The sequence below is a fragment of the Sciurus carolinensis genome, chromosome 12 (assembly GCF_902686445.1).
Source record: "Sciurus carolinensis chromosome 12, mSciCar1.2, whole genome shotgun sequence".
Classification (NCBI taxonomy): domain Eukaryota; kingdom Metazoa; phylum Chordata; class Mammalia; order Rodentia; family Sciuridae; genus Sciurus; species Sciurus carolinensis.
Genome location: NC_062224.1, coordinates 109,749,149 through 109,775,857, shown reverse-complemented (window position 1 = coordinate 109,775,857; position 26,709 = coordinate 109,749,149). Strand labels below are relative to the sequence as shown.

The following is a 26,709-nucleotide window of genomic DNA, read 5'->3' as shown; positions in this document are numbered from 1 at the left end:
ACCAGGCTCTTGTCTTTATTGTTTCCGGGTAACAGCTGAATAAGGCTCACGCTCATCAGTAAATGGCAGGTGAGGTGTTGGTGGCCTGGAGTGGAGTTAATAAAACTCCCCCTGGTTTAGAATTGTAAAATTGTAACCCCCCGTTATCAGGGGAACAGATGAAAAAGCCCATTTGATTTAGTGTAGTATCTTTCAAAGTGCTGGCCATGAAATCATTTTAGAGGGGCTGAACAGGCATTGTAAACAGTGGAATACAATAAACCCATCATGGAAATGCCAGTGGATACAGTCCAAGAACTGGGTACAACTTAGCCAACCTCACGACCCGTTGCTAGTGGTGAGAGGAGGAGGAAGGAGCAAGGAGCCCTGAGTCTGCACGTCAGCGGGGGCCGGTGGTTTATATCTTGTGCTTACTGCTGTGTAGTGTGTTCTCCTGGTATTTTTAATGTAAGGCTTAATAGTTCACAGTTTTTTATATTAGCATTTTTACAGTTGACTATAAAATGAAGGGCAGGAACATTTTTATCTTGCTTTCAATAAAAGTGTTAACTTCCAACTGAATTTTGTAAATATTAAATAGCTCAATTAATAGGAATGTAGGTTTTATGTTGTTACCATAACAGACAACTACAGACTTAGTGGTTAAAAGAACATGCAGTTCTCTAGGTTAGAATATGACATGGGTCTTGCTGGGCTAAAATGAGGACATCATGGGGCCGCATTCCTTGCTGAAGGTCATTGGGAAGAATCCAGTCCCTCACCTTTTCCAGCTTCCAGAGATTGCCCACATCACCCTATTCAGGAATACTTCTGTCTTCAAAGCCAGCGAGTGACCTTGGATACCTTTGGCCTCCATTTATAGTATTCATGTCTTCCTTCATAGAGTCCACAAAAGTTCTCCTGTATAATTTCGCTGGGTCACCCAATAATCTAAAATGATCTTGTCTCAAGTCCTTAGCTTAAATCACGTCTGCAACACCCATTTTGCCATGGAGGTACCATATTCACGGGCTCCAGGGATTAGAATGCAGACATCTTTGGGAGGCTGTTCCATTTTGACTCCTGTTTCCAAATTATTGTTTTCTTGTAAAATAAATCTGTTTTTTTAATAGTTGATTTAAAGAATAGTAGTAAGTAAAATGTGAATAGATGGCATAATGGGAAGGAATATTCAAATGGCTAATGTTTGAGAAGCATTTTACTTGAGAGGTGGCCCAGTCCCATGAAGGAGCAGAGCGTGAGAGAAAGCAGACCAGCTAGACTCCAGACTGCTCTGCCGCAAGGCGCAGGTCTGTCCACAGTTGTTTAGTGTCCTCATTCTGAAGAGGCGATTGCACCCAACGAGCAATCTCTGAAAGCCCTGCCAGCTGCCATTTACTAATCCCATGCAAATGAATATTTATGATATGAATTTAAATGTCAAGGTCAAGCACAGTGTGAAATATCACTAAATGTCATAAACAGTTCAAAAGGTGAAGCACTGGTTCTCTCTTAAAATGCTGTCTTCCCAAACTGCAGTTGTCAAGTCCCAAATGTTGAGCTTGGCTGGGTATTTAAATGAACCCTGTCATGCTTGTTTGCGGGTGTTGTGCCAGGGTTGGATATCCTTTTTCCCCTTTCTATTTGTTCAGTTGTTTTTAATAAATACCATTTCCATGTAGTGAACGCTCATTATTAATTGAACTCATAAAAACAGTCGTGGATTCTTCCAGATTTCTGAACTTAGCCAGAAAGTGAATGCTGGAGAGGTTGAGAGTAGACAAATGGTGGAACAGGACTCCCACATTAGGTAACCATTAAAAAGAAGGGGTAGCTGGGTGTGGAGGTGCACGCCTACAATCCCAGTATCTTGGGAGGCTGAGGCAGGAGAATCACGAGTTCAAAGCTAACCTCAGCAATGGCGAGGCACTAAGTAACTAGTGAGACTCTGTCTCTAAATAAAATACAAAATAGGGCTGGGGATGTGGCTCAGTGGTCAAATGCCCTTGAGTTCAATTCCCAGTATCAAAAAAAAAAAAAAAAAAAGGTGTGATTCTTAACATGTTCTTCAAGAGCACAACTTTATTAAATTGATTAACTTGAGAGTAGCCTATGCTGCTCTTGAGACAATGGGTTGTTTCAATTGTAATAATTTTTAGTGACCATATGTTATTTTAATTAAAACTACCTAATGAAGTTTTTGTTATTCCTTTATCTGATAAAAATTTCTAGCCTTAGCATTCCTTTCCCTAAAATAAAATATAAATTTGTCCTGAAATGTAGTTTCAAAAGCAAAGTCTGTTTTTTTAGATTGCTTCATAGATAACAAGAGCTCCATATCAGCTCTCCTCTCTTCTTCCTCCAGGCCTCTCTCCCCTTCACACTGGGCCGATTACAGGTGGATGCTCAATATCGCCACACAGCACAAGATAAATAAGCTTCGAAGGTTTCCTAGCAACATATTGTTCTGGGAACCTGCTGTTTCCCTGAACAAGATGAAGCCAAACATCCTAGAATCTCAGCCAGATGGGAAAGGATTAGCTTATGGAGGATGTTCAATGCATTTCTTTTTAAAAATTCACTTGGAAATGAACCTCTTAACATAAGTTGCAAGCTTGACTTAAGTAAAAACACTTTGATATTAAAAAATCTCATTAATAGAATTTTTTAAAAAATATGGTTTTAGAAGAATTCTCTAGGAACAAGTTGTAGTCTGTAATTCAGTCATTGATGACCAGATCTGTTTTAGAATAGTAGAAAATGCTTCCACGTGGGACTGACATCCAGCCTGTACCCTGTTGAATAGATGCTGAAACATGCGGACTTGGCCGGTCGGGCTGCTGAGTAGGCTCTTCGTGGCTCCGTCAGCTGCCCATGGCTCTGCTCCGGGGATACACTCAACACCCTGCCGCTGCTTAACACTCTGGGACTTCTCCCCTCTTTTCCACTGGGCTGTTCCATTTGCTACTTGATCCTGAGAGTCTATGTTTGGTTTTCTGATAATATGTTTAATTCATACAGAGAAAAGGAAACTAAAGGGAATGGAGACCAAATTCCAGAAAAGCATGGTTGTTCTGTTAGCACTTGATCTTGTGTTTCCCTTGCTTATCTACCATCCACGGTCACCAGCTGGGGAGCGGCGCTTTCCTTCCTGCAGCTCTCCGGCTGGTCACAGCACTCTGTGGAAGGTCTCCAGAGGGGGAGTGATGGAGGATTAGTGTTTCTCATGACAGTACTCAGTGATGGCCTTGCAATTCAGTTACACCCTCGAAAGCGTCCCCATTTATTTGACAGGGAGATATGTCCCGGTCAGCCAGATGAATATTCTCACAATGTGTCAGTTTAGTGGTTTGGACTGAGTTTGTGAAACTTCCCAATTGTGCTCAGAAGCAGAAAATTCCAGTACTTCACAGTGCTCCTGGATGGAAGTAACAAAGTAACTAGAATAAGGAGAGTGATACCTGGAGTCTGCTTTTCCATTTAACTCTCTGGCCAGGTTCCAGAGAATTAAAACTATCTTCATCCCAGCAAACTGTAAAATAATTATGAATATTCTGCTTGCTTTCCGCTGTCTTTGGAGGTCTCACACACATACGTGTTTTCTAAATGCCATACTTTGAACCGAGCAAGAACCCATCGAGGGCCCAGGATGGACCCCATCCTCTGCTGGTGTCATGGTGGATTCTGAGGATCCAGACCACCATCCTTGCCTTCCCAGCTCCTCAAGAAGTTTGTAAAGTGGCATGTTTGTAATCTCAAAAACAAAACAAAACTGCTTTCCCTCATTTCAAGTCCCTTTCTCAGGCATCTAAACACTAAGGAAAGATTTCGATGTTTAAAGTAATCACATAATTTGGCCTCCCAAGGAAGACTGAAAGTAGACTTGATTTGCCATGTGGAGCAGAATAATTGTAATACGTTTATTTTGACTAAATAGTTTTTTTAATTAAAATTTTTCTATTATCTAAGCATTTATTTAGATCTCTCACCTGTGTTAAACTTGGCTGTCAAGCTTTATGAAGTAGAAATTTATTTACCCATCATTTTATAGATGAACAACTGAGGCCAAGAGGTTAAATACCTGTTTGCAGAGAGATTACACAGTTTGTAAATAAGTAGTAAGCATTGGGACCCTAGTTTATCCAGTGCCAAATTCTGTGACCTTTATGGTATGCTGTGCTTATTTATTTTTCAAATTCTAAGATTCTATAGGATTCTAGTCTTTTCAGAAAGAGTCTTTTGAGGATGACATAATTTCAGCAAGAATTAGATGAGTTGTTTGTAGACGTTTAGATGATTTACTGTTGTTTTGGTACAATGATACTGCTTTTCTTCAAGAGTCTGTCAAACTTTTTTGGTATATTAATTCCATTTGAAAATATTTATGGGCTCGGGTTGTAACTCAGTGATACAGTGCTTGCCTTGCATGTGTGAGGCACTGGGTTTGATCCTCAGCACCACATAAAAATGAATGAATAGAATAAAGATGCTGTGTCCACCTACAACCAAAAAAATAAATAAATAAAAAATACATTGTTCAATTTTTTAATTTCTATTAAACAATTTTTATTTTGAATATGATAGAAGACTGAATTATATTTAAAGATAATTAAAATTAATAGCACTATGAAATACATACACAAGAAAAGTTATGATCGGTATTTAATAAAACAGATGGACAGACTGTGGCTATTTTTGTGAATAAAGCTTTTTGGAACACAGCCACACTCATTCCCTCTTATGTCACCCGGGGCAGCTTTTGTGCAATAGCAAGAGTTGAATGGCTGTGGCCTTGACCTTGTGGCCTGTAGAACCCAAGACACATCCTCTGGACCTTTACAGGAGAAGTTTGCAAATCCTGTTTTAGACTCTAGACTTTTGTTCCCAGCAGTTAGCTGGGAATGTTCCTTTAGAACGCCAGAAGCATTGGGAAAGATTCTTCCCCAGCCCGGTATGGTGGCACATGCCTATAATCCTAGAGACTCTGGAGGCTGAGGCAGGAGGATGGCAAGTTCCAGGACAGCCTTGGCAACTTAGTGAGACCCTCTCTCAAAAAATAAAAAGGACTGGGGATGTAGCTTCGTGGTAGAGTGCCCCCTGGGTTCAGTCCCAGTATTGGGGGGGTTGAAATCCTAAATGATAGTCTTGTCTAATGTGATTTTCTCCAAACTCTGCAGGTACCGACCAAAAAGCTGAAAAAATATGAAAAAGAATATCAGACAATGCGAGAGAGTCAGCTGCAGCAGGAAGACCCAATGGATAGATACAAGGTATGGGAGCCACTCTGCACTGTCAGCAGAGCGCCTTTGTATCTCACGCAGCAGCTGTGGCAGTTTTGCTTCCCTCTGCCCTCCCCCCACCCCATCCGCCGAGCGCTGTCTGACCATGCCAACTGTCCAGGTGTGCTTCCTTTCAGGGGACTCCCAAGTAGCCCACCATAATATTTCTTTTCTCTCAGTTTGTATATTTGTAGGTAACTCCAGCTGTTGCCTTTATACTGGGAATCTTCATAAGAAGCTGAGAGAAAGAGAGGGAAAAAGAAAGAAAGAAAGAAAGTGGCTTTCTACTTTCAAAAATGAAAAAAAAGAAAAATGGCCAAGTGCTGTTTTAGCTGTGCATGATCACTCCTCAGAGACTTTTAGAAGGTGAACTGTGGCAAGACTGGCCCAAGGATGTTTCAGACTTACCTCTGCCTGTAGCACATGTAAAAATACAGACTTGGAAGGAAAAATAAAAAACCACAAAGGTATATCGAGCACAGTAATGGAGTTTGTTGCAACATTTACTTCTACAAACAAATTTATGGGTAATGGTGACGTTTGACTACCGTGTGCAGTCAGACCGACTCTCAGAATCAAAGCGATTTCATTTTCATCTTAATTGTGGTATATTTTTTAACTGGGCCATTTATGAACACAGATCACAGTGGTAATTATTAACACTGGTCCCAGAATGGTTTTGGGAAACATTCTGGGACCAGTGTTAATAAGGGAAACATTTTTTATCTCAATTCTTTGGACTCATACAGATGCATAGTAGTTCCCTCCCTCTCCACGTCCTTACCCTGCTGAGGCCGAAACAGCCTGCCAAGAGAAGTGTAGTGGCCGCTTTGTTCATGAAATCTCCCAGAGTGGGATGGCTTCCACCTGGTAACTAGAGTTGCCTTTAGGTGGGCAGCACAGCCACACGGTGCCTCTTAACTGTGTCGTTGCCCTGGACAGCGTGGAATGTGTACAGAGTAGCAGGGTGGAAGGAGCGTGTGGCTTTTGTAGTCCGAAGACCCAAGTTGAAAGCCTAGGCTCATTAGAGAAAGGGCACAGGATTTGGAATCCTAATTGGAGATTTTAATATCTATTCCACTGTTCAGCATATTGAACTAGTTACTGAACCTCTTTTGCATCTATTAAATGTGTAGTATACATAATTCCCTGATGATTTTGTGCGAGGTCGAGGAATGTTGTGTATTAAGGAGTCAGTAAATTGGTTATTGTTAGCTTGTGAAGACGACTACTGCAGATTATCCAGGAATTACTTTAATAACCTAACCTCGTGTAGGTCTGCCCCTCCAGTCCCTCATGGACCTTCCTCTGTTTCTCCGAGGCATTGCTACTGAACAATCTACCACTGGTTGGTATGCTTCTCCCTTACTTATAGATCTGTCTCAGGAGCTAGAATAAAATCCCACACACAGCTGTGGTGGATGACTACTACCAGATAAGGGTCGAAGCTACTTCCCATCACCATTATCCCCACAATAGTCCAATTTTAATGTTGGTCCTATAACATGCTGTTGCAAAAAGTTTTGATGGTAGTAATGATAAATTATAAAGGATCCAAAATGAAGCCCTACCGCTGCTTGTGTAGTTTCAATTTTCTTAATGCCACCATCATTATGAATAAAATCTGTGAAGAGTGTTTTAAAGTAAAAGAAAAACAAAAACCCAGATGTGTACTTACTTTTAAGAACAGGCTCAGTCTGAACTGTTACCATGTTTTATTTCTTTCTTGTATCAAAGCAGGTATGTATAAATAGATAGCAAAATGTGTGTTATTTTTAAAAATTGCTTATGACATGTAAGATTATCAAGTAATATAGTTTTCATTGAAGGACTAAGTAGAATTAAACTTTTTGGTTTTGTTTTGAATGCAAGTATTACTTTTAAATTCAAGTGTTATAGCTTCTTATTGCACATATCATATAATCTCAATAACTGTTTCTTTTGGATGATTGTAATTAATATATCATCTAAGTAGTGTCTCTTGTGCCTTTTCAGTGATATCCAGGCAGTTGTCCGGTGATGTACATGGTAAAGTTGCAGTCCTCAAATTATAATTGCATTTTCAGGGTAGTTTACAAGACAGTTGACAGGATAGTTTTCAGGCATCAACAGCTTTGGTCCTTCAGATGATCAGTATCTAGTTTAAGAAGTTTAAGAAGCTAATGGTAAGACTGGGATGTAGCTCAGTAGTAGAGTGCTTGCCTAACATGCAGAAATCCCTGGGTTCAAGGGCTGGGGAGATAGCTCAGTCAGTAGAGTGCTTGCCTTGCAAGCTCAAAGCCCTGGGTTCGATTCCCAGCACCCAAAAAAGAAAAAAAAGAAAAAAAAAAAAAAAGAAATCCCTGGGTTCAATCCCCAATATCAAAGAAAAAAAGAAAAGAAACTAATCATAAATCTTAATTAAAGTAGTGAAGTTTTTTTTTTTTTTAATGTGTGGCTGGGGATCGAACCCAGGACTTTGTGCTTGCGAGGCAAGCACTCTACCAACTGAGCTATCTCCCAGGCCCAGTAGTGAAGTATTTTAGAAAACATCTTTTGGATCTTTTAAACTTAATCTTGTCAAGAATAAGATCTCTATGCTGGTAACCAATACTGTATAATTTCTAGATTTTGGACTAGGAACCCAGTTTTTGTAAATGCTTGAGGAACAACTGGGAAAGATCTGTTAAGGCATTGAGTGAGAACATGCCTCAGTTCAGTGTCAACTCCTCTCAACCTTTGGAACCCATGCTGCTTAAAATGCCATGTCTACCCCCTAGTTTGCCAGATGGCAGGACAGTTAGGAAGACAGTGGAAATTATTACTTTTTAAATGCCCAGAAATATCACACAACAGCATAGCCTAAGATTATCTCAGTTGACGCTATGACGCTATTTCTCTTGGACTTGGTGGCATACATAAAAGTGCTCATGTAACCGGGCACAGTGGTGCACACCTAGAGTCCCAGCAACTTGGGAAGTTGAAGCATGAAGGTCACTTGAGCTTTCAAATTCAAGACCAGCCTGGACAACTTGCCAAGACCCTGTCTTTAAAATTAAAAAGGCTATTGCAGGACAAGCAGAATTGGAGTTAAAGATCAGAGGTGGCCCTTGGCAATTGCAGTCACACTTCTTGCTGTGTCAGTCTAAGCATGTGCTTTGTGTATATTTTTATGGCAAATGCAAACATTTACTTTCTCAGGTCACCTGTATGCAACACTTCAATATCAGACAAAAAAAGAAAAAATAGTGTTGGCATAAATTTAAATTCTAAAACCCTAAGTGTGATGAAAAATGTTCTGGATTTAGGTAGTGATGATGGTCACACAATTTTGTGAATATGCTGAAACCACTAAATTGTACATTTTAAAAGCATGATTTTATGGTATGTAAATTACCCTCCTCCCCAAGAAAAACAACAATACAAGCTTAATATTTTAAGAGGGTTGACCTCTCGTCCACCGTCTTCCTTTTTATGAACCCCAAGTCATACTGGGTAGAAGCCATACTAGTGGGAAGGAGCCCTTCTTGTCAGAGATTGAGCTAATCAATGATCATCAGCCCTGTGCTCCCCATGTATTTGTCGGGGAAAGACCAAATCAAGTGTGCCGTGTGTCTCTTTTTTTTTTTTTTTTTTTTTTGTGGGTGCTGGGGATCGAACCCAGGGCCTTGTGCTTACAAGGCAAGCACTCTACCAACTGAGCTACCTCCCCAGCCCTGTGTGTCCCTTTTTAGTGATGCTTCTAGATATAATACATGCTGTGCCTGTGCATACACACGTCTGCATGCAGAGACGGGGACTCACGTGAACGGGTGACACGTACACATCCTGCACTGCCTGTCTTGGCATCACTTTGTATGTGACTTGGGGAACCCCACAATGCCTGCTTGCAGCCCTCGGGGTTCTCTTTTCTGGTTAACTTCATGACAAGATTGAAAAGACAGAAAGGAAACACTGAAAAGGAATATAGAATATTTATCCTAAATCTTTTTTAACATCCTTCTTAACTTGAGGCTGGCCCAATTTGTTAATATTCTTTACCTACTTCAATATTTTGATTTGTGAATTTCTTGATTGATTTCTAATGGGGCGGAATATGGGTTGTGGCTATGGCTATAGAAATACATCAAGCACGTTTCCACAACTCCCCAGAAAATATATATTTATGAATATGTATAGTTACTTTAGAACATTTTTAAAATTAGTAACCAAGCCCCTAGCAAACGGTCACCTATTTCAGAAATCAAAATACTGTTTCTATCTTAAGGCAGTGAAATGTTTTTGTTGTGGGGAAAGGTGGTTTCTACTGACGTAAGACTGCATGTGCTCTTCCTGTTAGAGAACTACTCACAGACGTGGACAAGCCTTAAAAACGCAGCTAAGTAATTAAGTTCAGTGAATCTCCCAGAGCACAGTCAAGGTTACCTGTTTGGGATGGGAAAATCCTACAAAGAATCTGGAATGCTAAACTCTTGAGTTTGAGATACAAACAGTATTTTATTTTCTTCTCCTCTCTTCATCCTCCTTCCTTCTTCTAATGCAAGGACTGAACCCAGGAGCACTTTACTAATTTTCGTAGAGCAATTGTTACTATGTGTAATTTTTAAAGCTTTTAAAATTATACATAGTAAAAAATAATTCAAAATAGTCAACATAAAACTTAATTATACTTGTTATTTGTCATCTTCCCATATCTATTAAAATGATTTTGTGCAATTATCACATTTTAAAAACTTGAGCAAATGATCATGTTTAAATTATACCAAATTTTTTACCTATAAATGAGGGTAGGGGGTACTTTCCCCCACTGTGTTGGGTCTTTCCTTAGTATGGAAGTCAAGATAAGTGAATCCATGTTGAAAGTATTATTCTACCAGTGAAAAGCTTACATTTTATCATTTCCTCATGAGACAAACACTGTTATTGGCTTTCAGAAATATTTATTTTAGGACATAATGTGTTTTTAATGAATAGTAATGAACTCAAGTGTGGGACCTAGCTGCTTGTGATAACTAATGACCTACTTCAAAGCCATCACCTTCTTTTTGACCTGCGTAACAATGAGCTTATTGTGGTAGGACCTTGGAGACCACAGCACTGTAGCTAACGGGAGCAGAGGCTGCTGTGCTGCTGTGCTCTGACCGGCCTGCCTCCCCCTGAGGGGAGGTGAATGCCAGGCACCCGAATTTCTAAGTGTGCTTCTGATGATCTTTGGAATTCTCCAGACATTCTCTTTAATTTTTATAAAGTTTTGTTTCCTGTTAAAATGAGAAAATATGACATTAATATGTTTCTACATCTTCTGTAACCTATTTGCTTTTTAAATTCTTATCTGTGTGCTAAAGAGCAGAGATCCACAAAAAACGGCCTGCTGGCCAAAGCTGGCTCACTGCTAGTCTTCCTAAATAAAGTTTTATTGAAATACAGCCACACCTTTTTGTTTACTTATTGTCTAGGGTTGCTTTAAAACTGACAGTGGTAGAGCTGAGTGATTTCAACACAGATGTGTGACCTCTCAAAGCCTGAAATATTTATTCTCTGGCTATTCATATGAGAAGTTTATTGACCCTGTGCCAGAGTATCATTTAAGATTTTTCATTTTATTTTAATGCTGAAAGAAATGCAGTCTGGTCTGCCAATTGTCAGTTATCATTAGAAAGATTTTGTTTTTAGTTTGACATTTAAAATTGTTGAAGTCCCTACCAGTAAGATAAAATCGGATGTGATGAGAAAGAAATGAAAGCATTAAACAGTTTCAGATACTCAGATTTTCTACTCAGATCTCCATTTATACACGATATAGATATTTAAGCATTTCATCTGTGGACATTTGCATGTCAAAAAATTGTGTTTTGAAAATTTAAGTATGATTATCAACCCTTTTAAAATAGGTATCCAAAAGAAAACATGGATGCATTGCATGTATTGTTGCTAACCAAATTGCACTGAGTCTTTTAGGAAAACATTTTTTCCTGACCCTTAACTGTCTTTAAAGCATGTGCCAAGAATCCATCATAGCAGCAGACAACACACCCAAAATATCGAGCCAGGGTTTGTGTGGCCACTCCTTCCCCGTCATTTTCCCCCCAGCGCCTAGCGTGTTTTCTGCTGATTGCCAGTTCCCATTTCTCTGGTTTCTCATCTTGGAGAGAATGATGTGCACCCTCCTTTGGACTGCTTCAAGCAGGCTTCAGCCTCCAGAAACAAATGAGAACTGGGATCAGTTTTTCTTTTGGATTCCCCTGCTCAGCAATTCCTTTCTTTTGCCTGAAGATGAACTATTTTGCAAGGCTGCCGACCTTGTCGTAGAAGGAAGTTCCTTCTGCAGCATTAACAGCAGCATCCACAGCTCGCTCGCCCTGTATTGCTCACGTTCTGCACCAGTGTTCTCAGCAGTCATGCGAGCTGCGAATAGCAGTGTGGGGAGGGAGGAGTTTGCAAGTGGAGCCTTCCTGGGTTGAGGCTTGCCACTTGGCTGCCTCCAGCATACTTTCTTCCATCGAATGTTCGCAGTGACAGCAGGACTTAGAGCATACGACACTCTAAGAAAAAACAAAACAGAAAATAGCATTAACAAGTGTCTGTTTTTGTTACTGTCATTTCCTGTATGTATTAGTAGGTGTGTGATTTCATTGGATATTCCTTTTTTTTTTTTCAATTGTCTTTGTACCTATGATTGAAAACGGTAGTTGGTCTATGACTTTTGAGGAGGTAAGTTTTTAATCTATGTGTGTCTGTATCCGCGTCTGTCTCTTTGAAAAATGCAGTATCCTCCTCCCAAAAGTTACTAACCAAACTTTCCCAGCTGTGCATTTCCCATGCAAGAGGGGAGGGAACTACTGAGGAAAGTCTAGTTTCAGATGGTGTGAGGCGAATTTTAAGGGTTATGTAACCAGCATCTCCTGCACTCTCTGAAAGGCCAGGGGAGCAGTCAGCCTGTTTTGCTTACAGTCTCTGGGCCTTCAGCACGTCTGCTTTTGCAAACATGCAGCCTGTCAACAGCTCCAGGGCGGCTGAGGTTATCTGGGCTAAATTGAAGTCTCCCGTGGGCGGACTTCACCAACATTTCAAAATGAACATGCTGCCTTTTCCAGGCCCATCAAACCTGACTTAGTCTCCCTTCCTGTGTAAAGGCAGACTTTTTCTTAAATCATTTTCAGTCAGTTCTGAAAACCGTCCTGGCTCCTTGGCAAGGGCTGGAAAAGCCAGCTGAGTGACGTAATTTCTGTTACCCTTTGATACACAGGGGCAGGTTCTTTGTAGAAAATCTCCATCTGGGTAGCAGCACGTTGGTAGCACTCAGTAGGCATCTGTGGCACCAGACTCACCAGGACCCCTCGCTACCCAGGCTCATGCTTTGGAGGAGAATACTGCATTTTTGGCCCCAGAGCCTGCTTTCCCACCTGTCTGTGAGTGCAGAGCAGGAGTCCCGACACCTCCCACCCTGCAGCTTGCTTTGCAGACACGACCATGAGCTTCTTGCTAAAGCAAAAGCCAATAGGTGTGCCCCCACGGCTCGTTTGCTTTTTGGACCCTCACTTTCTCCCAGTCTTTCCCACCCGCTTTTGCACCTTCAGCTGTGTGTCTGAGGAAAGGTTGAAGTTGCAGGAATTATCGTGTAAGAAGTTGCCAGTCCGGATTTCAGCAGAGCTCACTCACGACTTTGCTCTGTAGTAGTCCATCAGCTGTTGATCTCTAACCAATAGTGAGGAGCTACCTGGCACATTCTTTAAATACTTGAACATAGTGCTTTCCCACAAGCACCATGTGAATTTACCTGGAGATGATTTTAACTCAATTCTAAGCACATTCCTGTAGCCTGAAAAACTGGTAGCGGCAGCATTTTCACCTGTGCCAGATTAGCCTAGTGACACGACAGAGGAAGCATTGCCACTGTGGAGTCTGCGAGCACAGTCTTGGTAGGAGTGAGGCACTCTCTCAGGGTTAGGTTTTGAAGTCGTCTTATCTGGTTTCTTGAGGGATTTTTTTGAGAAAAATCTCTTCCCACGTAAGCAGTCTGTGTTGTGAAATCTGTTGTGTTGAAATTGTGTTGGGTGTTGCTGCTCTTCTCTGTCAAGGAGGAAATTTATTAAAAGTTTTTGAAACATGTTTTTAAAATCTAAGTGTTCTACAAGTATATAAGTTCTTTCCACAAAAAAAGCAGTAGACACATCAGAAATAAAGATTAGCTCTCAAGAACCTGCTAGAAATTGAGTTCCTTTGGTTTGCCCAAGGTTCGACTGTAGAAGCCCTGGCTTTGTCATGTATACAGTTTAGTTCCTACGTGTAGGTCCATGGTAGCGTGGGCCCTGTGCAGATTGAGGGGACCCTGTGCAGAATGAGATGAGTACAAGTTGCCCCTACAAATATAAATAACTATCTCTTCGGAAGTAGCTGGGGACAGGGTGCCTACCAAGGTCTCACCGTGGAGGGTTCCATTGTGCCTCTGTCACAAAGGAGATCCAGTATTTCATGTGGGTATGACCATATGACAGGAATGGACTTAAAACAAAATTTTATCCCTGCAGGTGGAACTGAAACTCTACATTTCCCTTTTTCTAGAACAAAACTTAAAAAAAAAAAATCTATTACAAATGCTTTATGAATTCATTGTAAAAAACTTGGAAACTTTGTTTTTAAAAGGATAAAGACAATAATAAAAATAATCTACCCACAGTTAATATTTCTTGTTTATCTTGTTATATAAATGGGATTTTCTAGTTGGGTGTAGTGGCACATGCCTGTAACCCCAGCAATTTGGTAGGCTGAGGCAGGAGGATTGCAAATTCAAAGCCAAACCTCAGTACCTTAGTGAGACCCTGTCTCAAAATAAGAAAGAAAAAGAGTTGGGGATGTGGCTCAGTGGTCTGAATTTTCTAGTTGTCTTTCCTTTTTTTTTTTTTATTTTGTTTTCCTACAAGGTAATAATCATTTCTTCAGTTGCTAGATATTTTTCTCTAATATTTTAAAACCGTGAAATTTTTCCATTTAAAAGTATTTAAATGATTTGGGATTTTTTTTTTTTTTTAGTAGATATCTTTTCCAAGAAATTTCTAATATCCCCCAACTATTCCAGTCTTTTTTTTTTTTTTTTAACAAAAGAAAAGATATAGTTAAGTTGGTACAATGGCACATGCTTGTAGTCCCAGCAACTCAGGAGGTTGGTGAAGAAAGATTGATGGTCAGTTCCAGGCCAGCCTCAGCAAATTAGCAAGACCTTGTCTCAAAATAAAAAATAACAAGGGCTAGGGGGTGTAGCTTAGTGGTAGAATGTCCCTGGGTTCAATCCCCAGTACATGACAAGAAGGGAAAAATAAAATTAAAAAAGGACAGAAAGAAAAGAATAAAGATAGAAAAAAGATTAAAAAAAAAAAAAAAAAAAAAAGAACAGAAAAGATGCAAAGAGCAGGTTTGTCCCTATCTTTCTTCTAATGGATCCTCTGCCTCCATGACAGCCTCAGTCTTGGTCCTTACCGGCTGTTTCTTAGCCCTTCTTGAGAGAGGGTGGAGGGGATGAGGTCTCTTCTTTCTACGTAACAAATGCCAGGCTGTTCTAAAGATAATAGAATTAACTTCGCCCCCACCTAGTACACTGTGGAACACTGTCTTCTAGAACATGTATTTATCTTCTGATTTTCTTTTTTTGTTTGTTTGTTGTTCCTCTCATTGGTGCTTTGTCTGCTTCTGTCTCCCTTGTAGAATAAAACAGGTTAGAAGTACAAGTCGAAAGCCAGCAAGGTCTCATCACATCCCTGTCTCTCCCGTCAGCTCTCATGTGACCTGCTTGTAACTGCTAACAGTAGCAAAGAAAGCACTTCTGCTGCTCTGGAGTAGAAGGCACTCAGCTGCTCTCTGAGACTAGATGTAAACGAAGCAGACTCACAAGCCCAGTGAAGGGGAGACCTTGTTTCATAAGCATCGGTCACTTGGTTCTTTCATGGCAGAACTTTGCTTCGGATTTTTTCTGGGAGCTCAGTGTGGGGAAAGGATCCCAGCTCAGTAATTTATTTTACCCAGAGTCTTTTAATTGGAAGTAGCAAAACAGACACTGAGAAGACTTATTATGGGGACTCTCATTGTTACTAACAGGAAAATAGGTTATGTTCAGAAAAGTCAATGTACTCCCACTCAAAAATAAAACATATCAGCTGATAGCAAGTCACAAGTCCAAGAATCTTGACTCTCGATTTAGTGTCCTTAAATATCCTCCCTCTCCTTGAACCCAGACTTTGGAAAACAGTCTGGAGAATGTCTAATGCCATCCCTTCCGCGTCTTGCCGTTTCTCCTGCGGTCCAGGGTGGAGCTACTGTGCATGTGTCCAGGAATCGCTTGTCGTCTGCATTCTAGGTCTGTGTGGGGACCTCACGGGATCGGGGTGCGTTCGATCCCGCTGCTGTCTGTGGTCCACGCTTCACCAGGAGTCCACCTGGGTTAGGGACAGTCGCAAGCTGCCCCGGGTAGAGCTCTGCGGCCGCACCGCTAGCCGTTCCCCAGGCAGCAGGCCTGCCTCCCCGTGCCACCGCGCCTTCTCCTTCTACACCTTCGAAAGTTCACTTTGTTGGCGTTGCTTGTTTCTCCTCACCAGTTTTTCCCGCTTCAGTTTCCGCTCGTGCCTGCAGGCACTCATGCCTGCCTCTGGCTCTTGCTCTTTCTACAGAGGGAGAACCGAAGATTACAGGAGGCCAGCATGAGGCTGGAGCAGGAGAATGACGACCTCGCCCACGAGCTGGTCACCAGCAAAATCGCCCTGCGGAATGACTTGGATCAGGTACGTCTGTCACTCGCGAGGTGAGACTAACTTCCTCAAGGGCAAGGACCAGGCGGCCCCACCACATCCCCAGGCCCACTCTGTTCCTGAGTGAGCTGCTTGGTAGATGAATGGTGAGGGACAGGCGGTGGGAGGGGCAGCCCGTGCTAGCTGGAGAGAGTGGAGGTTGCACACTTTTTTTTGCAGTGCTGGGGATTGAACCCAGGACCTTGTGCTTGCGAGGCAAGCACTCTACCAACTGAGCTATCTCCCCAGCCCCAGCCCTGCACACCTTTGAGAATGGTTTGGGTCACTTCCACATTGTATGTGTGACTCTGACTTTTTATATCCCGAAATTTCTCTGGTATCTCTTTATCAAAGGTTTATCTTTCTAAACCAAAAGCTGCCCACATAATTACCAAAGAGTGTCAGTCACCAAGAGTACATACTAATGCCACTCTGACATTGTAGGCACCTTGCTGCTTGTTCCAATAAGGGTTCTTATCCATAATAAATGTGAAGTTTTACATGAAGTGTGAGCATTAAATGTTGGATTGTCGAATTGCCAGGCATCTTAGTGGCTGAGACCCAGAGGGCCTGCACGTGAATCTCTTGGCGCCGCCACTTGCCAACCATGTGACCTTGGGCAGTCCTTTAGCTGCCTGTAGGTCCGAAAGTGTCTACCCTGGTGGGAAGATGTGAGAGTTAAGCTGAAGCACTTCAGTAGTATGTGTTCAACAATCGTCAGCTGTTGCCGGGGAGATCTCTACTGCGGTAACTTCCCTTGTTCTTTCCAACAATGCTGACAGCCTTAGAACTTCCTGTTTGCTACTGCGAGCATTTCCTGAGATGACTGGCAAGGTGGAAGTAGCCTTGTGCAGACTTAAAAGTTTTACTCTGTTTTCTGATTTCTGGAAAATAACAAATGGTGCAGGGTCAGAAAAATTGAGACTTAGACTGTTGAATGAAAGAAAAAGCCATTGCCTTTAATTGTGCATTGACAATTAAAACACAAGTCAATTGATAACATAGATCTGCGAATGTGTTTATAATTGAAGCATGTGATGTTGCTCAGTGGTAGAGCTCTTGTGCTCAAAGCCCTAGGTCTGATCCCCAGCACTGCAAAAGTAAATCAATAAAAATAAAGTTGGTAAAAGTAGTCTCTGCCATATCTTTTCCTCATATAAAGAGCTAATTTTTAAGCTCAAAATTTTAACCATAGTAAGGCAGGAGATAAGACAAATAATGAGGAAATGATGCTAACAAGGGAGGGAGGAAGCTGCGGGGTCAGACTAAAGAAAGCTTGACTTCTTTTTTTCTGTGCTGGGGATCAAACACAAGGTCTCCTGCGTGCTGGGCAAGCACTGTACCACTGAGCTACACCGTTAGCCCTAAGTGTAGTTGGTAAGAAGCAAAACAACTCTGCTGCTTGGGATGTAGGACATAGAAGTAGAAAAAGTAGCCCATTTTAAAAACATTTGGTCCTTTTATCACAAGTCCCATTTGGAAGTGGATTGAAGTGATATGCAGCCAGTGTGACCAAGACCCGGGACCAAGGAGAGTGGCAAGGGTCGCCAGGCAGCAGGGCCAGACTCGGCCGAGCACACTGACCAGAGCTGCAGTGCCAGTCTGGGCTCCGTGTTTGCTTCCCAAACAGCACGGTTCACCCCCGATTCTGCCAGGGCGAGTCTTTGACCACCGATAATGTTCGGAAGATGGTTAGATGAAAACAGCTGAACTCGGTGGGGTGCAATGAAGAGGAGAGGCTGCCCAGCACGCAAGTAAAATGTGTCTCTATTAGTGGTAAGCACTGATATTTGCTTACCTCTGTATAAGACGTAAGCATATAATAGAATTAATTTGTTAAATCAATTTTCTTTCTCTGCCCACATTTTTACTGGTGCATTATAGTTGCACATAATGATGGAGTCGTCGTATACACTCACACATGCACACAGTACAATACAACACGGCCAGTCGCTCCCAGCACTTCCCTTCCCTCCCTCACCTCCTCCCACCCTCTGGTCCCTTTCCTCTGTTGATCTCCCTCTGATTTTCATGAGATCCACCCCCCACCTTTATTTTCCTTTTCTCTCTTTAGCTTCCTTATATGAGAGAAAATATGACCCTTGACCTTCTGATTTTGGCTTATTTCACTTAACATAATGGTCTCTAATTCCATCCACTACCCTGCAAATGCATCATTTCATTTTTCTTGTGTGTGTGTGTGTGTGTGTGTGTGTGTGTGTGTGTGTCATATTTTCTTTATCCATTCATCCATTGATGGACACCCAGGCTGTTTCCATAATTTGACTGTTGTGAGTTGTGCCGCTATAAACATGGGTGTGCACTAATCACTGTAAGTAAGATGCCTTTAATTCTTCAGGATAAATATCAAGGAGTGGTACAGCTGGGTCATATGGTGGTTCCATGCCCAGTCTTTTGAGGAGCCTCATAGTGGTTGTACTAATTTACAGTCCCACCAACAGTGTAGAAATGTTCCTTTTTCTCCACATCCTCTCTAGCATTCATTATTATTTGTATTCTTGATGACTGCCATTCTGACTGGTATGAGATGAAACCTCTATAGTTTTGATTTGCCTCCTTAATCACTAACAGTGTTGACTATTTTTTTATATAGTTGTTGGCCATTTGTATTTCTTTTGAGAAGTGTCTGTTTAATTCATTTGCCCATTTATTAGTTGGGTTATCTGATTTTAGGGTGTAAAGTTTTCTGAGTTCTTTATCATTCCTAGCTATTAATCTTCTGTCAGTAGCTAGCACAGATGTCTCCCTTCTGTAGGTTCTCTCTTTATGTTCCTAATTGTTACCATTGCTGTGCAGAAGCTTTTTATTTGATGCCACCCTATTCTTGGCATTATTTCCTGAGCTATAGGGGTTCTATTGAGGAAGTCATTGCCAGTGCCTATATGTTGGAGTGTTGACCCATGTTTTCTTCTAGGATTTATAGAGTTTCTGGTCTAATTCTTAGATATTTGATCCATTTTGAGTTGAGTTTTATGACAGGGTGAGAAATAAGAATCTAGTCTCATTTGTCTACATTTGAATAACCAGTTTTCGCAGCACCCTTTGTTAAAAGGGCTATTTTGAGTCAGACTCTATATATAATCCCAGGGCTTGGGAGGCTGAGGCAGGAGGATTGTGAGCTCAAAGCCAGCCTCAGCAATTTAGGGAGGCCCTAAGCAACTCGGTGAGACCCTGTCTCCAAATAAAATATTAAAAAATGGCTGGGGATGTGGCTCAGTGGTTAAGCGCCTGAGTCCAATCCCTGGTAGCCCCCAACCCACCCAAAAACAGGGCTGTTTTTCTCCATTGTATGGTTTTTGGTACCTTTGTCAAGGAACAGATGATTGTAGATGTGGGTTTGTCCCTGCACCTCCTGTTCTGTACCACTGTGTATGGGTCTGTTTTCATGCCAGTGCCTTGCAGTTTTGCTACTGTAGCTCTGCAGTGTGATTTGAAGTCAGGTATTGTGATGCCTCCAGCATTGCTTCATTTGACTTAGAATTGCTTTGACTCTTCTGGGTCTTTTGTTCTCCAAATGAATTTTAAGGTTGTCTTCTCCCATTTTGCTAATTTATTAGCTCTGGCAGTCTTTCCCTGGAGTTTTTTTTTGGGTCTCTAAGTATGGGATCATATTATCTGTAAACAGTGATAATTTGACTTCTTCCTTTCCTATTTTTATCCCTTTTATAAAATTGATTTTTTACCAAGTATGTACTATGTGCAAACCACTCTATGTAGCAATTTATAAGCATTATCTCATTTATTCTTTTTAATGATCCCATGAAGCAAGTACTTTAGTTCCACTATTTTAAAACCGAGGAAACTGATCTGACTATACTCAGACTTGGAAAACTATGCTAAAAAGTAGAGATTTAGTAAAAAACTGCATGTCATTTACTGCAGTATAACTTAGAAGAATAAAAAGTAGAAATACTGTGCATGTTCAGTAGTGGGGAGAATGATAGTACACCTATAAAATACCTTTTTGGAATAATTTTGGAGCCAGTGGAATCAGAAAAATAATGTGCAATGGGCTATGCATGTTATATAAGAAAATAAGAGGGCTGGGGCTGTGGCTCAGTGGTGGAGCGCCTGCCTAGCACACGAGGCCCCGGGTTTGATCCTCAGCACCACATACAAATAAAATAAAGGATCGTGTCCACCCACAACTAAAAAGTATATATCTAAAAAACAAAAGAAAATAATGTACCTAACTTTAATCATCAGAAAAATGTTTTAAAAGTTAGTTCAGGGGCTGGAGTTGGGGTTCAGTAGTAGAGTGCTTGCCTGGCATGTGTGAGGGAGGCCCTGGGTTCAATTCGCAGCACCACATAGAAATAAAATAAAAGATCCATTGACAAATAAAGAAAAAAAAAGTTTATCTCCAAGAGAATCCTTTTTGTGGATCAGTCTGAAATGGTTGCTATTATGGACACTCCTGACATTCTGATGGCACCTGGCCACCTCATGTGGGCGCCATATCAGTCCCTAAAGGAAGGACTCTGGCATTCCTTCCTTTTCTCCCCCAAATCCTCCCTCCTCGACTCTGTGTCTTTCAAAAAAAGTTACAAGACCTGAATCCTGCCTTCTGAAGCCAGTTATCTAAATGCAGGCTAAACCTGCTACTTGAGTGCATCTCCTCCGCACCCCTGACTTCGGGTTTCTGACCCAGCAGGGGGTTATTTGCCTGCCCACAGCCATCCCTACAATCCAGGTGTCCTGCCCTTGGTCCTCACGAAGGGCACCGTCACCTGAGAGTGACACAGGACCTCACCTCCGTCCCGCTCCTTTGGAGTCCCAGCTTACCAAAATCAGCTCTCTCAGTCCAAAGAGCCAAACTCGGGCAAGCATTCCGCAGACCCGAGGGCGAGACAGCCTGGGCCGGAACAGCACTGACAGGCTACTGCTGCTTCTCTAAGCGAGGCGGTCCTCACCCTGTCCTTGCAGGGACGGCTCAGGCACCGGGCGCCAAGGCTGGTCACTTCCCTCTTCGACAGAAGGAGCCCGCTCCAACTCCTTAAATAAGGATCTCTGAGATTAGGAATGAAAAGATACACCTCCTTTCGATCTCTGTCGCTCTCTGCTCTCAGGCCCTCCCTGCCCTTCCCTCTTCTCAGGGAACAAAAGGAGAGAGAATTGTTGTGTCCCCACCGAAGACTCATCTGCGCTCCTTCTGAGCAGAGTTCCAGATCAGAAGCTGTGGGTGCTAAGTGTCCGTTTTCTCTTACATTGAACACCTGCCCTGCTGGTTCTTGCAGAAGCCATTTCTGAAGGCTGCTCATCCCTGGTGTCAGCCAGGCCTTCCCATCAGGGGCAGTGGGTCACAGCCTGGGGCACAGGGTGGAGCTTGTTTTGCTGGTGGGTTGCTGTCACAGGTCCCTGGTTGCAGGCTGAGCTCTCAGTGTCAGTAAGACATCTTAGGAGGTAGGGAAGTGGTCAGAAGACTTAAAGTGACGGAGTTCCAAGCAGTCTCATGTCAGATTGTGAGGAAGGTTTTATAATTTGGTTCCAAAAATAGAATCCACCTAACTTTCTGTTTAGTATCACTTTCACTTGACACGAACGATCCCTTCCACCTGAGTGCGGTAGGGTGGTTGGCTGTCTAAGGACGGAAGTCCGCTCGTCAGGGAAGCGCAGGCTGTTTCAGATGAGAACCTGCTTGACCAGCGCAGCTGTCCTCACGCCACTCAGCACAGGGGAGCGGCTTCCACTGCGGCTTCCCAGGGAACCCGAGGCCCCTCTCGGGTGGGGCCCTGACCTCCGGTGCTGTTGGATGTGCTAACAGATAGGGTGGCCTGAACCCCACTGTTCAGCAGAAAATGTGCAAATAAAACTGAGAGTCAACAGGCGTGTTTAGGTGTTTTAAAAAAGATTTCCTCAGGGGAGCACTTTCCCCTTTTCTTGTAGAGGTTTCCAAACTTCAGACAGCTGGACATGCTGCAGGATGCAGGGAGCGCGCTCCTGAAGCCAACGTGGCCCTGACCATCAGGGTTAGCAGAGGCTCAAAGGATCAGAAGTATAAAGCCCTTATTTCAGAGCATCGTGGGGCATATTATCAAAGGGTTGTTCTCCTCACAGGGTGGACATTGTGGGCAACAGTGAGAGGAGGTTGAGTGCGTCTTCTTTATCGGCAGGACTCAGACGTGTTGAGGTAGAACCAGACCAGGGGCCTCAGTGACCACCCCATAGTTCCAAATGCTCCGAGAGCAGTTATTAGCTCCAAGCCAGGCGGCTCTGGAGATTGGTGGCAGCCAGCACCGAGAAGCAGGGCCGCAGTTCTCTGCCAGTATCCGGCAGATCGTGCTGCCCGGCCATCTGGGCGAGTGGGAGATATGGCGAAACACAGACAGAAGCCACCTGGCTGGTTTGCACGATCCTTGGACAACACTTGGCTGCTGTCGGCCAGGGAAGGCTTCTTCAAATAGCTGCCTCTCCTCTGCCTCGGGATTTTCTGTGCTGAACTCATTCTGTGGCCCCTGCACACAGTCTGCTTCCATGGTGACTTAGAGAGCCGCACTCATTCATTCATTCATTGAGTATTTGCGGAAAACCTGCCCCTGTCCCCTTGTGGGGGTGGCACTGGGGAAATAGTGAGGAACAAAGGAGACATGCTTCCTGCTGGAGCTTAAAGTTCAGTGGGCAAGACATAAACCACACATGGAGTCTGTCATTACAGTGCTGTCAGGGAAACTGGAGAGAGGTAGACAGGCAGTGGGCAGGTCCAGATGGCGGTTAACGGGGCCGCGCTCAGGTTCACTCCAGTGGTGGGAACACGCGGCTGGGACCTGAGGGATGAGGTACAGGCCTCGGCGTGTGGACAGGAGCGCTAACCAGTTAAACACACACGATGCTTTTCCAGTCCGTGCTGGCTCCGCGTCCCAGTAAAAACCAGACCGCTCCTCCCAAGCACTTCCCGGCCACCCTAGAAACAGCTCAGAGTTGTCGTTCCTGCTCTGGTTTCCCACTGGACTCTCTCTCGTGCGCTCTTGGTTCTAATTTCTCCTTCCTGTACTGACTGGCCTGTGTGAGCCGCTTGCAGGCCAGTTAAGCTCAAGCCTTGTCTTCGAGTTTTCTCGCCTGATTGTTGTCTGTGGACCCGCCTATCCACTTGCCTCCTCTGAATCCTCCCTGGGTCTTGCCCGTCAGAGACACTGCAAATGCTCTCATGACCTGCACACGTGGAGGAAGCGTGTAGAAAGAGCATGGACTGTGCTGCCATTCACATCTGACTTCAGACCCTCACTGTGGTATTAGAGGTGTGACCCCAGGCCACGCATTGCCAGATGTCACTGTTCTTAGTTGTAAAGGTGTTGTTGGGAGAACTAGGAATGGTGTGTGCCAAGTCCCGGGCATGTAGGTGGTCAGAGTAAGCAGCACCCGCCACAGCCCTGCAGTGAGCTGGGAGGAAAAGGAAGGACTCCAGGTCGCTGTGGAGTAGTAACTGGAGACAGGTGTGGACACGCGTTTCTGCACCTTCTTTATGGCTGTGCTGTGCCCTGATTTGCAGGCAGAGGACAAGGCTGATGTGCTGAATAAGGAGCTCCTTTTGACCAAACAGAAGCTGGTGGAGACGGAGGAGGAGAAGAGGAAGCAAGAGGAAGAGACTGCCCAGGTAAAAATAAAGGTGTTCACAGACTTCTCTGCACACGGTGGGTTGCTAGGGAGCTATGAATATTGTAAAGGGAAGTGATGTTGTTCTAAGTGGGGTGAAGCTGAAGCGTGTTGAAGGGCATTGGAGGAGGAGGCAGCGTTTCTGCCCTGAAGAGCTCTTAGGAATTTGCCTTCCTGAGACGTCTCACAGCAGGTTGAGTCTTCTCTAAGTTTAGTAACCTGCAGTGATGATCCAGCTCCCACGAATCTGGGAGTTTCGTGTCCTGCCTCCAAGATGGTCGACTCTTGGGAAGCACTTAATGGCTCTGTTAAACTGAAAGCCACCATGGCCTCTGCAGGGTTGCAACCTGGCATCTCAGTCACCCTACCTCCCCTGACTTATGCCTTAGAAGAGGGAGGGAGCCTCAAAATCCCCAGCAGAGTTCCTGGTCCTGGTCCCTGAGGGAACATAAAAAGCCCTGTGGGAGGCACCCTGTGCTCTTCCTGGAGCCAGGAAGCAGCTACCGGCAGCTGAGGAGTGCAGGCCAGGCGAGGAGAGGGCCCTCGGCCCACCATGGCCTCCCCATAGACCCAGCCAGGGGCAGAGGCTAGATTATCAGGTGGAGTTTCTTCACAAATGGCTGAAGTCTACTGCCAAGAGCTTGCTTGATGTAAATATGTAAATCATGATTAATGAATTTCATTCTGAGGCCTTAATAGCACTAAACATAAAACAGAATAGAAATCCTTTCAAAGACCTTCATCCAGAAAAAAATTACACATAAAGGATGTGCCATTTAGCACCTTCCTTCCAGGATTTATAAAAAACATTCTGTGAATTTTTCCCCTGCTGGAATATGTTAAAATGAGTCTTTGGCATTTAGTGTGGCCCAAGTTTTTTTTTTAAACCTCCTCAAAAATTTTTGAGGGGTTGGAGATATAGCTCAGTTGGTGGAGTACTTGCCTCGCAAACACAAGGCCCTGGGTTTAATCCTCAGCACTGCAAAAACAAACCAAAAAAAAAATTATTTTTTTGAGGACTGATTTTTCAGTGTGTAGATTCTCCAGGCCTCTTGATGAGTTTTGTTTTCTTCTTTACCTCTGGCTTTCCTTGGCCCCTTTGGTACTTTTGGTGAAGAAGAAACTGTTGGCAAATTAACTTGGCCCACGCTCTGCCTGCCCCATGGCTCTGCACATACACACCAGCCCTGAGGAAGGGCAAGGGCCTGCACGGGACAAGAGCCAAGCCAGACACTTGGTGGTGCCTCCTTGCAGCCTGTCTTGTCATAGTGGTGATGGCACCTTGTACTGTGTACGTTGCTCTTATTTGTCACCTGAGGAAGCTGTGGCTTAGAGAAACCAAGGGGCACTCTCTCCAAGCCTCTCAGCTGCCCGAGTCTGTCTTACAGTCAGTGAGGCCTCATTGCAGGAAGGGGAGATTATTGTTTATGTCCAACATTATGTGAAATAGAGAATAGAGACTTCTATAAACAGCTGCGTTTAAATCAGTGTAACCTACAAATTGCTTGTAGGATTTTAGAATGTAACACATATGAAGAAATTCAGAAATCTTCTAATGATAGAGTTGAATTATAAATTATATTAATTTATGAATTAACAAGTATAGAGTATTCCCTATGAATACTTTGGGGGCTGGGCATGGTGGCGCATTCCTCTAATCCCAGCTACTTGGGGATTGAGGCAGAAGGATTGTAAGTTTGTGACCAGCCTGGGCAACTTAGTGAGACCCTGTCCCAAAATAAAAAAGTTCTGTGACTGTGACTCACCAACAAAGTGCTCAATAAATGCAGCATGTGTGAGACCCAGTTTCAGACCCAGTACCAGAAAGAAGACTGAATCGGCTGCTGCTCTGCAGGGCTCACCTCTTTAGTCTGATTGTGTACTTAAAGGTTAACTGGAGTTGTTTTCGTTTGTTTGACTGTTTGGCCAACAACTTAGCAGAACTGAATTCTTTCCTTTTTATCTGGTAGCACTACGTGTTTTCATCACTAAATCTTCCTCTGTATCCAGAATTGTACAACCTCTGGGCTGTCAAAATACTGTGGTTGTAGTTGGGCACAGTGGTGCACACCTGTAATCCCAGCAACTTGGGAGGCTGAGGCAGGAGGATCTCAAGTTCAAGGCCAAACTTAGCAACTTAGTGAGGCCCTCTCAAAATAAAAAAGGGGGTGAGCTTAGTTCAGTGGTAAAGCACCCGGGGTCCCATTCCCAGTGCCAAAAAGAAAAAATACTGTGGTTTTACGTGTCACATTCATCATTTAGCTCTTCAGCCACTGTAGCCAGCACCTGCAAGATGCAGCTCTTCTGCTCCTTCTGAATTTGCTGCCGGAACCTCCTGTCCTTCCCCAGAGTCTTACCTTCTTCCATCTCTTCCTGACTCCAAAGTCTCTTGTCCCTGCCTTCAGAGAGGGAGCAATGACAGAGGGGACTATAGACAGAAGGCCTAAAGCAGTTTCTCCTTACTTTATGCCATAGTATCAAGAGTGGCAAATGTAGCCTACAGTGTTGCCTCGGTATTCTGCTTTACACTTAAAACGAAGATGGTCTCTGAGTTTACAGGTGGGCAGTGAGCAGAAGCAGCTGTATAACAGTGTGGCTCATGTTTTCACTTTACAGAAGAGAGAGACCTCTGCGTCTGTGGAGAGGCTGAGGTTTTCAGATTATCAAGAGGCAGCTTTAGTGAGGAAGACGTGCATAACCACGTGCTGTGGTTCGGATGTGAGGTGTCCCCCAAAAGCTCACGGATGAAACAATGCAAGAAGGTTCAGAGGATTGGGTTGTGAGAGTCTTGAGCCAATCAGTGATTTAATCCCTGCTAGGGGTTAACTGAGTGGTAACTGAAGTGGCAGGGCGTGGCTGGAGGGGGCATTGGGGTGTGGCTATGGGGTATGTATTTTGTATCTGGAGAATGGAGACCCTCTCCCTGCTTCCTGATGTGAGCTGCTTCCCTCTGTCACACTCTTCCACCGTGATGTTCAGCCTCACCTCAGACCCCAAGGAATGGAGCTGGCCTTCTATGAACTAAGACCTCTGAAACCATGAGCCCTAAGTAAACTTTAGAATTGTTCTGTCAGATACTTAGTCAC

General features: G+C 43.4%; 1 protein-coding gene across 9 annotated transcripts in view; it reads left to right on the top strand.

The window, feature by feature from the left end:
- The window catches only part of Rabgap1l (RAB GTPase activating protein 1 like), a 663,388-nt gene that overhangs the window by 621,508 nt on the left and 15,171 nt on the right, over nucleotides 1-26,709 (top strand). For 6 of the 9 annotated variants that reach the window (XM_047519817.1, XM_047519815.1, XM_047519816.1 and 3 more), the window contains 3 exons: nucleotides 5,157-5,249; nucleotides 15,896-16,006; nucleotides 23,520-23,624. In XM_047519817.1, coding sequence (XP_047375773.1) covers nucleotides 5,157-5,249; nucleotides 15,896-16,006; nucleotides 23,520-23,624 — 309 coding nt within the window. Of the gene's footprint in view, nucleotides 1-5,156; nucleotides 5,250-5,437; nucleotides 7,516-11,124; nucleotides 11,949-15,895; nucleotides 16,007-23,519; nucleotides 23,625-26,709 lie in introns of those variants that run through there. The other 3 variants (XM_047519819.1, XM_047519823.1, XM_047519822.1) reach the window with 2 other exon arrangements.